Below are 14765 nucleotides of genomic sequence, written 5' to 3' on the forward strand. Positions count from 1 at the left end.
TGTCTTCCCATCTCACCATTTGCCTCCCCAGGTTACATCCTGCAGTACTCAGAGGACAACAGTGAGCAGTGGGGCAGTTTTCCCATCAGCCCCAGTGAACGTTCATATCGTCTGGAGAACCTGAAGTGTGGCACCTGGTACAAATTCACCCTGACGGCCCAGAATGCAGTGGGGCCAGGGCGCATCAGTGAGATCATTGAAGCTAAGACCCATGGGAAAGGTAGGGAACTGAATTTGTTTGCTACATTTCAAGTTGTGAGTCTCAGCCTCAGACAAAATGGAGCACTGTGATAGCAACTAATCATGTTGTCTAAGATTGTTCATTCATGGGAGTCATGTTCCCCAAACTGATATTGCAATTGTCTCTAATACCGGTGGGGTAAAATAAATGAAAGTAGGTAAGGGAATATTTTCTTTTCTCAGCCACTGAAATATAGTGACATGATGGGATTTTGTTTTCATTGATCTTAAAAACTCATAACTCAAAACTGCTATAACATCCACTAAATCATATTCCTTAGAGCTCCTTTATGTCCTCAAAAGTTTTCATGTTAGTTGACAGAGAGATTTTTTTTCCAAACTGTGAAATGTTGGTCACCTTTACCCCCTCTCCCTATCTTCTCCTCAGAGCCGCAGTTTGCCAAAGAACATGAACTCTTCACCAGCATTAACTCCACCAGGGCCAGGCTCAACCTGGTTGGCTGGAACAACGGTGGCTGTCCGATCACCTCCTTCATACTGGAGTACCGAGCGGTGGACTCGGCCACCTGGACCACTGCCCAGCGCACATCGCTGACCAAGAGCTACATCCTGTATGACTTGCAGGAGGCCACCTGGTATGAACTGCAGATGAAGGTCACCAACAGCGCCGGCTCAGCAGAAAAGAGGATCACCTTCGCTACTCTCAATGCTGACGGAAGTGAGTTTGGATTAAACAGATTGCCGGATCATTGGATCAGGATGGAGTAGAAGTATCAGGAGAACCTTAGGATTAATTTAAGACATCTCTCCAAACTGCAAAATTTGGCCAAATGTGTCAGTTTAGTTAATTTACTTGAATGTTATGAATCAGGAAATGAGTATTCTTCTTAAGACCTCATCCTGTTGAGCATGTTATGACACAGTGTCACAGTAGGTCAGAGTTTTAAAGTAGAGCACCACAATGCTTCACATCAACACACAAAGACAAAGAAATTAGAAAGAGCTTAGGACTGAAATCACCATTTTTAATTCATTACATCATTAGTTAAAACAGTGTTGCACCCTTTATGCAACTGTTCAAGGTAGTGTTTCAAGGTAGTGTTTCAGCATAAAGAGCCGCTCTGCAGCTCTGCCTGCGGTATGTGCTTTCAGACTGTTTGTGATTAAGACAGTTTTGTAAGCCTTTGAGCAAATTGACAGGTATTCTGAGGGCTCAGCTGAGTAAGAAAACGGGGACGATCTTCAGATTCTCCACGGGCCATGTTGTAGCTTTATTTGCCTTGGGCTACAGATTGTGTCAGTCACACACAAAGAAAGTGTGTAAGCTGTGAAGAAGGATAGGAGGTGGTGAGAGCTCTGTGGTACACTCCAGACTATTCATTAATTTCCTTTGAAGGGTTTTGCTGAGACGTGTAAGATGCCTGTCAGGATGTTGTGTGTGTGTGGATGTGCTTTTGCGTGTGTGTGTGAGTGTGGACATATTTGTATGGGTACTATTGTCAGTTTGACAGTGGGTCTATAGCTCAGCTCAGCTGCAGAGCAGCAGCCCAGGAGACTAAAAGCACAGATTCAGTCATCTACAAACCTGGTGCCCCAGCTTCGATCAGCCGCAGCTTTTCTACCATGACCGAGGAGAAAAATATATTTAACAGTGATTGCGATTAAAACACAAATTTAAAGAAAAAAAACATGAATTTAAAGCATATAGAGATCAAGTTACTGTGAACAGCAACCAAACAATATCAGTAAAGCAAGGGATAAGTTTGAATATACCGACCAGTCTGAGGTTTGCATGTGAATGTGTATGTATGTGTTGGCCCTCTGTACAACGAGCCCAGTGTGTGCTGAGATAGGCTCCTGACTGCTGTGACCCTGTTCAAAAAAGGATGGAGGGATGGATGGCTAATGACTAATAATATCAATAAAGATAATATGTAGAAAGCTCAAGTAAGAGGCTAATAAAAGACCTGAATTAGCTTTCTATTGTGTTTAGATTAGCTAGGATTGCTTTTTAAATGTGTAGCTCAACAAAATGGTCATTTGTAAATCATGTCGTGTTACCTTGAATTTGTGAGGAAAACTCTTTTTTTCTTACATTCCCCACAGAGAACGGCAAACATATTGATTTATGATTGATTGTAGACTGTGTTTGAGAACAGCAGAACTATATAAAAACATTCCTTTACAAACTCTCACGCAACTCGTGCAGTATAATCCAAGTCTCGTTTATCCAGTTGTATGCTCAGTACTTCCCAAACACATGCAATTTTGCCAATAAAATAAAATTTTAAACAGATTAAATCTGAATTTTAAAGGAATTTGGAGTCTAGCTTTGAAAAGAGTATAGATACGTTTAATTTTTACTTAACTTTTAAAAGGAAATGTTTAACGAAAAAGCATGTGTTTGGGAAGTAGTGAGCTGAGACTTGGATTATACTGCTCACAGTTGTGTGAGTTTGTAACCAGATGTTTTGATATAGTTTGCTGTTGCTGAACATGCTCATCAATTAATTAATAAATCAATATGTTTGCCATTTTCAGTGGAGGCATGCAAGAAGAACAAAATTTTATTCTTGAATTCAAGGTAACGTGGCAGTAACTAATTGATTTACAAAACAGTCATTTTCTGGGTGAAGCATTCCTTTCAGGGATTTCTGTTCAAGGAGTTCAAGGATTACAACAAAGTCTATACAGTAAAAGCATGCATGTGTCATATCAGTATTCAAAGTTTAATTTGAGCATTTTTCATCCCTATAATCTTTGAATGTGTTGCATAAATGGAGCAACACCTGCGCACTAGTTCAGGCAGTCAACTCGAGCTGCACTGATTCATACACACACATCATACGTCACTCTATATATGTCATCTACAAAACACATCCTTCCAAATTATTCTGCAAAATCTTCCCAGCTCTCTCTTTGCCTTGTCAATACCGCTGCTGCCCTGTATCAGTACTGCTGCTTGCTCTTTCAGCCCCACTTCCATCCCAGCATCCACCTGCAGGCCCCGGCTAAGGGGGGCAATATTTAATCACCTCTCCCCAATATCTCCCGTAAACATATCTGCGGGGAGCGATGAGGCTGGAGTCTAGACGCCAAATTCTAACTATGTTCTTCTATTGAAATAAACATGAGTGGTCTGGCTGCAATAGACTTTTTCTTCCACCCTTTATCGTTGTTTTAAACATTGTTATTTTGGTGTTGCACATTATTATTTGGTGTTGCATAGAGTGAGCAAAGCAGATTGCTTTTGAAGAAATGTTTCACATAAACAGCAACAAAACTAAACAGAAAGAAAAGAAGATGTCATACCTCGCCTAGCAAATAGATTCAAGTTGCAACACTCCAGGTGAATGTTCAGATGAGGCTCTAGGTGTCTAATTGCTCATAAATGTTTCTTCTCCTTAGGTACGATCCCCCCCTTGCTCAAAACAGGAGATCCCATCTCGGACAACATGTCAGGCAGCGGGGGACTGAAGATGGTGGTGACCATCACCTCTGTTCTCGTGGTGGCCGTCCTGGTCTTTATCATGCTCATGGTGCTAAAGAGGAGACGGAGGGAGCAGAGGCTCAAGAGACTCAGAGGTGAGCTGAAGATAAAATGATGGTTTGTTTTGTATGATGTTCATCTTATAGAGTAAGAATACACTTCATCTGAATGACAAAAAGAAGACTCCACATCAGGTAGTCCTTAAGCACATTCGCATGCTGAATACACACATGTAAAAAGACGTGCACTTGTCCAGTGTGTGAGTGCAATGTAATTAAAATCATTTTGTGCTCTGCTGCACCTGAACCAGTTAAGCTGAGTTAAACCAAAACGGAGGCTAAACTTCGCCTTTTTAATTAAGAACGTAGTTGTCTCTTCAAGTGAAACACCTCCATGTTAATTTTTCAAAGTCTTTCACATGCTGTCGTTGCCTTTTTGTAAGCTGAATTGTCAGTGACTGTACAGTGTTTCCACCGCTGTAGCTTATCAACTAGGACAGTACTATTATGGTATTAACTACCTCTTTGCTGACTTCACAGATGCCAAAAGCCTGGCAGAAATGCTGATGAGGTATGTATGCTTAATTTTAATTTATGCCCGCTGTTTTCCTTTAAGCAGCGGACATAAATCACAGTGTAGCCCAGAGTTACAGTACCTATCAGTAAAAATCAAATATATTGCACTCAGGATATGCTGTCCCTCTTGCCTCCTTACAGCTACTTATCAACTTAAATGGAATTGAATTAGCATTTCTGTGATACAATGCAAAACCACGCAGCTGAAAAGTAATGAAATTTTCTCATTAATCTGCGCAGTAAGAACACACGGACTCCAGACACAGTGAACAAGCAGCAGCAGACGTTAAGAATGCACATCGACATCCCCAGAGCCCAGCTCCTCATCGAGGAGAGGGACACCATGGAGACAATCGGTAAGATGCTTGAAGTGAGACCTTGTGCTCGTCAGCCTCCATCTTCATTGTACTTACAAATGACATGAATGTCTTATTCTCCTATCTCTGTTTTGTTTCCTTGCTCTACTTCCTTTTGTTCCTTCCTGCCTCTCCTCTCTCTCCCTGCTATTTTTCTGTCTCGTAGATGACAGGTCCACCGTGCTGCTGACAGACAATGACTTCGGGGAGACAAATAAGCAAAAATCCTCCACAGTGACCCACACAGTCCACTACCAGTCTCTGTCCCAGGCCACCGGACCGCTGGTGGACGTGTCCGATGCCAGGCCTGGAACCAGTGAGTCCCACCACCGTCAGTGCTCATCATTTATTTCCTTTACTACTAATAATAATACCAGTACTGTGTTACTAACATTAACATAATGTTGAATAAGTGTCTTGTGGTTTATTTGGTTACTCTGCAGCCATGAACGTCACACTGCTGATTTTCTTCCTCAATCTACACAGTTATATTTTCATAGATGGGTGTCACTTTAAAGGAGCTGTATGTGACATTCAGAGCATGTTGTGAGTGACCTGGCCAAGAGGGCAGCATAAAGCATTGTTACAAGTTACAACAAGGCAAACAGACATATACAACTGCAACAAGAACAAATATGATTTGAGTAGGGGCGTCGGTGGCTTAGTGGTAGAGCAGGTGCCCCATGTACAAGGCTGTTGCCGCAGGGGCCCGGGTTCGACTCCAGCCTGTGGCCCTTTGCTGCATGTCACTCCCTCTCTCTCTCCCCCCTTCACGCTTGTCTGTCCTGTCCATTAAAGGCTGAAAATGTCCCCCAAAAATATCTTAAAAAAAAAAAGATTTGAGTATAATTTCTAAAATGATTAAGGAACAATCACATTGACCAAAAGAGCTAATTTCTCAATCCTTTAAATTCGACTTAAATTCCCTCACAGTGGGGCGCTGGTGGCTGAGTGGTAGAGCAGGCGCCCCATGTACAAGGCTGTTGTTGCAGTGGCCCGGGTTCGACTCCAGCCTGTGGCCCTTTGCTGCATTCCCCCCCCCCCCCCCCCCCCCCCCCCCCCCAGCTCTGCCAGTTTCACATCTTTCTGTAAATTATTCCAGGAAGAAGGAGCAGCATATTTAAGAGCTTTTTCGCCGAGTTCTGTTCTCACCCTTGGAACCAGCATTTGTAGAATATTATGAGAGCGAAGGCCATATTGATTTTGGTTTCTGTGCATGTATGTATACAGATAAGAGGGAACCAGGCCAAGAATAGATGTTTATATAAAAAACAACCAAAGCAAGAGCCTGCAGATATACAAAGATGGCCATTTAGCGGTGGCATATAGAGTACGGTGGCGTATGCGATTTCCACAACCAGTAATAAAGCGCAAAGCACAATGGTACACAGTGTCTAACTTCTTTAGGTACTGGTCAGGGGCATTCATGAAAAGCAAATCACCATAATCCAGCAGAGGTAAAAAAGTTGCAGATATCAAGTGTTTCCTTGATTCAGAGTCAGAGCTGGGATTGCTTACACATGGCTCTCAACATGGAGGTGGCTGAGCTGGGAGCTAGAAGCTAATGATGCTAACAGTACTAACAGTGCAAACAACAGCAACAGTGCTGAGGGTGGACTTATGTTTCTGCATGGGGACAGTGTTTTCAGCAGTAACCACTGAATGAGTGCAGTGCAGAGTGGCAGTGATTAGCTAGCCAGTGGGATATACACACACACAGGAACTTAGATGCACTCACATGCACGCGCCACAGAAGTTTAGATTACAACAGAGAGAGAGAGAGAGCCTGACTTCATTCTCTGCTCAGGACGCCATTTCTCCACCATACCTTTACAAAACAAATAGTAGTTTGCTGCTGTAATAATGCTCTGAATGCCACATACAGCACTTTTAAAAAATATTTGCCTAAGCACCATAAAATACAAACACTTGTAATAGCATTTCACTGCACAGTCATCTAAATAACAAGCAAGGAAAATAGCTTTTCCACTTTGTCTTTGCTTAACCATAAACAACACGTGAGCCGCCTTCCAGCAGTGAGATTACAAAGACACTGCGGCCGTGCTGCAGAGCTTCTGGTGTTTCAGCTCCACTGAAGCAGAACAGATGAAAACTAGCGATCTCCCTGCCTCATCTTGACACGTCCTCACCTGTTTGCCCCGCTCCAAGTGGCCAGTTGGGCCTGAGTGCACACATGCACGCACAGATGTGGACACACACGCTCAGATTAGTGGTGCACTGAAATAATTTTGTGCAGTCAGTGCAAAAATTGCTAATTACTAATGTTCACTTTTGAGATTGTTTTAGCACAGATAGACATGCAGGTTGTCTTGTGCGTATTGATTGGTTTAAAATTAAAGTTCTGTGTCTAATTTTAAACTTAAGTTGCACACTCCAAACAGAAGCACAACATATCGGTTCAACAATCTGCCAAATATCACGAGGATATAAGCTGCTTTTTCCATGAACATACCGTGCTTTATAAGTATGTTCATTATCTGCAGTCAGCAACAGTATGGCCACATATTAGGGCATCTGAAACACACACTCACTCACACACACATGGCTCGGTATAATAAAAACACATGCACAAGGATATAAAATTCATAGACACACACACAAGCATTTACACACCAGCTTATAGTGGTATGAGCGGTTCGTTTAACCTGGCCAGTGGGGCATGAACTCACTTTGCTGACTCATCCCTTTTTTCCCCCCTCCCTGCTGTTAGCCAAACACCTCCATCATTTCATCCCCCCGTCCCCGCTGATAGGATTACTGTCTGACCTACTACAATTACCAGCACCATTCTTCTCTGCACAGATCCAATCCAGACCCTTTTCTAAAGGCTCCCACTCTGATTTGGCCCAGCGGTGCACAGAGCAGCCGCCTGTCTGGGTCAGGCTGAATATGATACTATTTATATGTCTATATAGAGACAGTTAGATCTCAAGATGGATGATAATGTCATTGCAGGGAGCTGCGGGATGGTAATGTTCACTGCTCGCTGAAGGGGTGAACTGTGGATTTGTAACGCAACACAGCAGGAAAGACACATATTCCCTTTCTCATTCTAAGGTTCCAGCTATAAATCATGTAGTTTTTGGTTTCTGAAGAGACACATCTAAACAGCTGTTTGGATATTAGCTGGGTCACTGTATGTATGATCAAAAATTCAGCTGTTTGTCTTGCAGCTGAAGGTGCGGTAATTCCTAAATGCTGCTGGAGGCAAATGTGTCCCTGTTGGCTTGAATGTATTTGTTTGTTTGTTTGTGTGTTTGATGCCATCCCTAAAGACAGAATTTTTTATTCTGTGTAGTGATGACAGAAATATTTTATTTCCATTCTATTATTGACAGAGTTATTTGGAAATGAAATACTCTCTTGGAGACTAACACAGTTGCCATAATTGGATTTTGAAGGAGAAATTTGTAGAAATGCAGTTTATACTATCCAATCCCAGCTATGCATGACTCTGTCAGGGAACACTGTGTGCTTATAAATGGAATAATAATTTATGGTTTTATTCAAGCACTAATATCTATTTATTCACAGAATAGAAGCTCCCAGACTTGAATTTTGAGTTCAGTAAAAGTGCAAGTTAATGTGTCAGAGAAGTGGAAAATGGAGTAGCTGTTATTAGCTCTGTTCATCAACAGTTTGTCCCGCTCTCAACAGATCCCACTGCCAGACGCACTGCCAAAGCTGGTCCTGCCGCGGCGCGGAGCCGCTATGCCAGCCAGTGGACCCTGAACCGGCCTCACCCCACCAGCTCCTCACACACCCTGACCACTGACTGGAGACTCCCTACACCACGTGCCACCGGATCTGTGGACAAGGAGAGCGACAGCTACAGTGTCAGCCCCTCACAGGACACAGGTAGAGTGGAGCAGGGTGGAGTGTGACCATCACAGCTATCCAGGAACAACATGGACTCAGCCTTTTTTTAGAGTAAAGATTGAAGAGATGGGCGTGTGTGACAGAAATCATGTTGATTTGTGATGTTTTTTAGCGTGATGGCGACCTGCATGGCTCTCACTTTGCTTTCTGTGTAATCCAAAACACACTGGCAGTAGCTTTTCCATTTGAAAGTGTAACTTTGGGGCGTGCTCTTGGCTGAGGCTTTCAGGGTGTGACTCCAACTTAAACTTACACCATTTCCCACTTTGTCTTCGATACTTTTTTAGTAGATAAAAAAAAATTAAAAACAAACCAAAAAACACCTCATAAATAAAGTTAAATTTCACCTTTCACCTTCTACAACACCAGTTAAAGTTGTGTATCTTGATGTGTGATTATCAGATCGTGCACGGAGCAGCATGGTATCAACAGAGAGTGCGTCATCCACCTACGAGGAGCTGGCCAGAGCCTACGAACACGCCAAGATGGAAGAGCAGCTCCGCCACGCCAAGTTCACCATCACCGAGTGCTTCATCTCTGACACCTCATCCGAACAGATGACAGCAGGGACCAACGACTACACTGACAGCCTGACCTCCAGCACACCGTCTGAGTCGGGCATCTGCCGCTTTACCGCCTCGCCGCCCAAACCTCAGGATGTCAGTCGGGTCATGACCATGGCCGTGCCCAAGGCACACAGACCTGGTGAGGAAGTGAAGTTTACCACACAGCTCATTCAGCCTTATATTTCCCCTTAATTATCACGCAACCCCTCCGTCGCCTTACCTTTCTGGCAGTACATTTTGAAATCATCATCTAGCTTTCATTTTTATTTTCTACAGGAAACCAGTTTAGAACCACTACAGAGTGATATTAGTTGCTTAGCAAATATTGAAAGGTCCTTTTGCATTCACCCACACCTTTCTCATCTTTTAACATATAATAAAAGATAACAGAACAGTTAACACAGGGACACAGGATAAGAACTTGTGTCACATCATTTTTCTTGGCAGAAGAGTTGTCAGTAATGTGGTCTCTATGTTTAAAGCTGTTTTGCCAATCAGGTTGTAGGAAACTATATGGTATCACTTATTCGTTTGTTGTTTGAGGAAACCCCTCAAATATCTCTTAAGATTAATTCATAAAGATTGACTTTTTATGCACTCAGTACATTTGGAATTTGTTAAAATATGTGTTAGTGAGCACCTAAACTTTTCCAAGACAATCCATCCAACGGGCAGGTGGGAAATCAAGAAACTGATTAAACAGCATCGTTACTACACAGGTGTGCCTTTTGCTGATCACAATAAAAGGACACTTTGGTATGTGCAGTTTTGTCACACAACATAAAGCCACAGATGTTGCAAGTTTTGAGGGACGGCAGGAATGTCCACCAGAGCTGTGAATTAAATATTCACTTAGCTACCATAAGACATGTCCAATGTCGATTCTGTAAATCTGGCAGTACATCCAACTGGCCTTATCAGTTGTAGACCGCATGTAACCACTCAAGCCCAGGACCTCGGCATTAACGTTTTTACCTGCAAGATCATCTGGGACCAGCTCCCAAACAGCTGATGCAACAGTTGGTTTACACAACCAAATAATATCTGCACAAATCTTCAGAAACTGTCTCAGGGAAGCACATCTGCATACTCATTGTTCTTACCAGGGTCTTGACCTGACTTGTGCAGTTGTGAGGCCGGTTGGATGTACTGCCAAATTCACACAAATGACACTGGAGACATCGTATGGTAGTGAAATGAACATTCAGTTCACGGGCAACAGCTCCTATGGATTTCCTGCAGTCAGGATGCCAATGACACACTCCCTCGAAACATGTGACATCTGTGGCACTGTGGTGTGTAATTAAACTGCACAATTCAGAGCGGCCTTTTACTGTGACTATCCCAAGGCACAGCTGTGTAGTAATGACACTGTTTAATCAGCTTCTTGAAATGCAACACCTGTCAGTGGATGGATTATCTTGGAAAAGGAGAAGTGCTCATTAAGATGGATTTTAACAAATTTTTGACACAAATTTGACAGAAATACATCTATTGAGTGCATGAAAAAAGTCTTAAATCTTAAACTTTTAAAAGATGAGAGCAAAAACAAGTGTTGCATCTAAATTTTGGTGCAGTGTATGTTTATGACAACACAAATCTGATCAGACCTCTTGGCACAGCATGTGTGCATGGACAGAAACATACCAAAAGGTTAACAGCACAATCATCCATCCTTATATAGTGTTTCTCTTATGTCATACAGAAACACGTGTAACCACCTTAGAGGGATCAAAACAATGTCATGTAACCCTTGGTCCAATCTGTTTACCACTGAACATCCATAAGGTCTTCATCTTACAGTATCTGAACCTTCAGACACCTGGAGCTTTGTTACATGCCTGCATGTGGACATTGAAGGACCAAGAGGCCTTTCAAAAACACCTTAACCATTACCATGGATGAATTGTACACCCTCATACATACTATTGTTATTCATGATGACATTCACATACTTAAATATTTCATATTTGTTCCACGACAGCCACCACTTCAACTTTGATCAGCTTTTAATCCTGTTGTGCATCACATTAGTCCTCAGACTGCTGTTATACACCATATAAACTATCACACAGTACACAAGACTCTAACTGGAAGTGTACCAGCATTTTTCTAGGCCCTCTGTGGATGTAGCTCATTTTTTCTCCAACTTTCAGAGCCTCAACCCAGTAGGCAAGCCCATCACACATCATGAGCACGGATTATGAGATTCAGTTCTTCCTATAGCACCCCAGGGATGCCTTTTATTGAAAGAAAACAGAAAACTTTTCTTGCCAGTGAATGTTATTTTTTAAACTACATGAAGGTTCTGTCTCAAAAGTCTTTCATTACATCTGCAGTTTGAGGAAAGCTGCATTGCTGTCCTGCGCTCTCCTCTCAGGTTGTAGTCTTACCTTACATGACCCGCTGCTCCTCCGAGTTGTCCTGCAGATCAATTACAAGTTCTGGCAGAACATGCCAGCGAGCTGCAGACCACACACAGACATTCAAACAGACAGACATGTGTACACAGCTCATCCATCATCCTGTCCACCGTCATGTTATAGAGTGTCTGGGGCCATTGATAATTAGCGTTGTTGGAGGTGTCCCATCTGAGGACTGGTAACATAGGTGTGTTTGTGTGTGTGTGTGCGCACAGGGGTACACGTTCCCATAATCTTCAGTTTGATCAGACAAGGGTTGAGGCCATCAGATCTGCGTCTTAAGTTTCAAGCCTCATTATGTTTTGAACGTTTGCGCACAGGATGGCACAGGACGGCAGACTCATATCACCATTTCACTGGGGAGAGAGGGCACCTAAAGGCTATCTGTCAACCTTATCTGACGCTATTGTCACTCAGTACAAAACAGCACTTAGCCGCCACAGTGGAGTTCAGTGTAATAGCAGACTCTTAGACTGGTGTGGCATCGCTGAGTGCTAGACGCTGGTGTCAGTTACTTTGGGGGAAACATTATCGGCATAAGAATCAGGCTGTGTTGCCTCTACAGTTTCCTGGTCGGTTGCGGACTGTTACAAACTGTGTTTTAATATTGCAAAAAATATATATATGCACTCATATAGAAAGTTTGGTGTAAGCAGGAAAATTGGAAGCACATTTCTTATGTCTTGGGTAATTCTGCCTAAATGTGTATTATATATTTACATTAGTGTGTTAGCGTTTTCAGCTTTTTTAGCTCTGTCAAGTGTTACGTATTTCAGCTGACTCTACAGTCTATGAAGTGTAAAGCAAGGCAAGTAAAATAGAATAAGAGGGGTATAAAATAAAGAGAATGAAAGTTACAGTGCAGTGTTAGAATTGAATAATTTGATTTATTAAAAGGCAGCAGCAAACAGAGAAATCTTCAGCCTAGATTTACCCAGATACAGTAAGGAGTAGCTGGATTCACACGTTTTTTAATCACAGAATCTCAAGCGCTTAGAGATGAGCCTTTGTAAATGACTGCTCTGACCAATGTTAATTTTTATTGTAAGAATTTGTTGCTGCATATGAATAAGTTGACTGTTAATTTCTTGTTAACTAGTCCTACTATGGTAACACTGGCCAAAAGTATGTGGAAACACAAATATTTCATTCATTTGTGACGCCTTATTTCAAAACCGGGGTTTGATATGGAATAAAGGAAGCCCTCTCACATTGCGTCCAGTCATTTTACCCAGCATTTAATTTAAAAATAGGATCTGCACACTTGGATCAATGCAAGTATCTTTAATTAACCAAGCTTTCAGTCAGACCCAAAGCTTGGTTAATTAAAGATACTTGCATTGATCCAAGTGTGCAGATCCTATTTTTACACAAGTTTACACATGGTTTTCTGGCACCTTGGCATACTCTGTTTGTGAGTGCGGTGATTTGTCCCTTGTTTCTACAACCCAGCATTTATATAAAAATACTGAGTGCCGCTTTACTGTTAACTGTAACAAATGGGCCTCGCCCAAACAATGAAAAAGAGTCCAAGACCAAAAGTCCATAAAAGTATGTGAACAAGAGGAGTCCAACTACTTTTTATAGTTATGGTGATCAGTTAATCACTTTTTAGTTCTTTATTTGTGCATATAATAACTTAAAACAAAAGAAAAAATATACAGTAACATAAGAAGATGTACCAGTGGGATGAAAAAACCCCTGAGCGAACCTACAATGAAATTAGACTGCTAAATACTATATGTTTGCTACCAATTTACAAACAGACTGTTTTTTTTGTTCATTCAGTACAGGTATGTTATGGGTACAGAGAAGGTAACAAATGGTGTGAACATTCCCTCTCCCACCCTCAACATTTACAAACACCCCTGCACCCTCCACCCCCACCCCTACGGTCTCTATTCAAATTAACATGTCACACTTAATTACTGGAGTACTGGTTCTTGAGGCACTGAGAACATTAGGTTGGAAATCTGTGATATTGTGTCTTTCCAAAGGCTGAGAGTTGAGGACTTTGCTTTGTTGATCCTTACTGTGGATAGTTCGAGCATCACTATATCATCATCACTAAAATAAGCTAAGCACTGGTAAATGTGGAGTGATTTTGGCAATCATTTTCTTTGTTGCGGTTGAGCCAGAGAGCCTTCAGTTTAGAGTCATCGTTAACTAAGAGAAGAATTGGGTCTCTAGGGACTCGGTGACCAATCATGTCAGATATCACTGTCGTTCTAACCCAAAATTCAGTAAAGATTAGGAATGGCTTTGGTGATGTATTTCCTCTGGGGAGTCCAGTATATCCTATGGCATACGTTGAAATGGATCAACTGGTGATTTCCAATCAAAAATATTGGAGATAAAAAAACGGGAAGAAAAGGGAAATCAAAAATGAGGAAAGACGAAGCGAAACAAAAAGTCTGCTCCATATAACTGTACCTCTTTATCTCGTTTACCCTTGACCTTTATAATCTGCAGTAAAAATAAATGTTCTCTCCCCTCCTGTAAATTCTAAGCAGAGTGTATAACAGTATTAATGTACTGAAACCCAGACCCAGCGCAGAGCAGTTTGACTGACAGCTGGCGAATGACCCAGCTTCAACCCCATCTGTGTCTCTGTTACATCTGACTGACCTGAGCTGACCTCACCTTGTGTTGTGGAGGCAGCTTCTCATTCATCTCGCTCTCTCTCAGTCTCATCTCATTTCATGTGACCACCCACATCTGACAAACTTGTTATGAGAGTAACAGTTTATTTATCTGTGCTCTCTCTCTTCAGTGCCTCATAAAAGCAAATCCATTGGGTCCGTGTCCCATTACAGCTTGTTCCTCAGCACTTTGCTCGTAAACTTTTTACAGCGGTGCAGGTAATTACAGGGCTACAGGCAACAGGCAGCTTATGATAGGCTTGTAAAAATGTTGCATGTGTCCCTGAATGACACACACAGTATAGAAATGCAGGTCGGAGGAAACATGAGCCTTCGAAGATGCAACAGACGCTTACACAGATCAATGGCTCGGCAGACTGTTGCTGTTGTATTCTGGTTATACACATACTGTCCCATTACTGTACAAGCTGCAATTTACTGGCTGATGAATTTTCAAACTACATCTCTAATGAGCTCCCACAGAAACACTTAAATCTATATTTAATTCAATTAACACTCCTAGCCATTCATCATCTTTGCTGGCACTAATCGGGCTTATTATAAAACACAGTAAATTATTCATTCTCCCTGTGAACCCAGAAATCCATTCTC

The 14765-nt window shown here is 42.1% G+C and overlaps 1 protein-coding gene across 2 annotated transcripts in view; it reads left to right on the forward strand.

The window, feature by feature from the left end:
- The window catches only part of dscamb (Down syndrome cell adhesion molecule b), a 159637-nt gene that overhangs the window by 139637 nt on the left and 5235 nt on the right, over positions 1-14765 (forward strand). Inside the window, exons 25-32 of one of the 2 annotated variants that reach the window (XM_033631714.2) lie at positions 32-220; positions 629-919; positions 3610-3786; positions 4231-4261; positions 4507-4622; positions 4789-4938; positions 8301-8501; positions 8925-9227. In XM_033631714.2, the coding sequence (XP_033487605.2) occupies positions 32-220; positions 629-919; positions 3610-3786; positions 4231-4261; positions 4507-4622; positions 4789-4938; positions 8301-8501; positions 8925-9227 (1458 nt within the window). Of the gene's footprint in view, positions 1-31; positions 221-628; positions 920-3609; positions 3787-4230; positions 4262-4506; positions 4623-4788; positions 4954-8300; positions 8502-8924; positions 9228-14765 lie in introns of both variants that reach the window. The other variant, XM_033631713.2, reaches the window with a different exon arrangement.

This window comes from Epinephelus lanceolatus, chromosome 4 (assembly GCF_041903045.1).
Source record: "Epinephelus lanceolatus isolate andai-2023 chromosome 4, ASM4190304v1, whole genome shotgun sequence".
Classification (NCBI taxonomy): Eukaryota; Metazoa; Chordata; class Actinopteri; order Perciformes; family Serranidae; genus Epinephelus; species Epinephelus lanceolatus.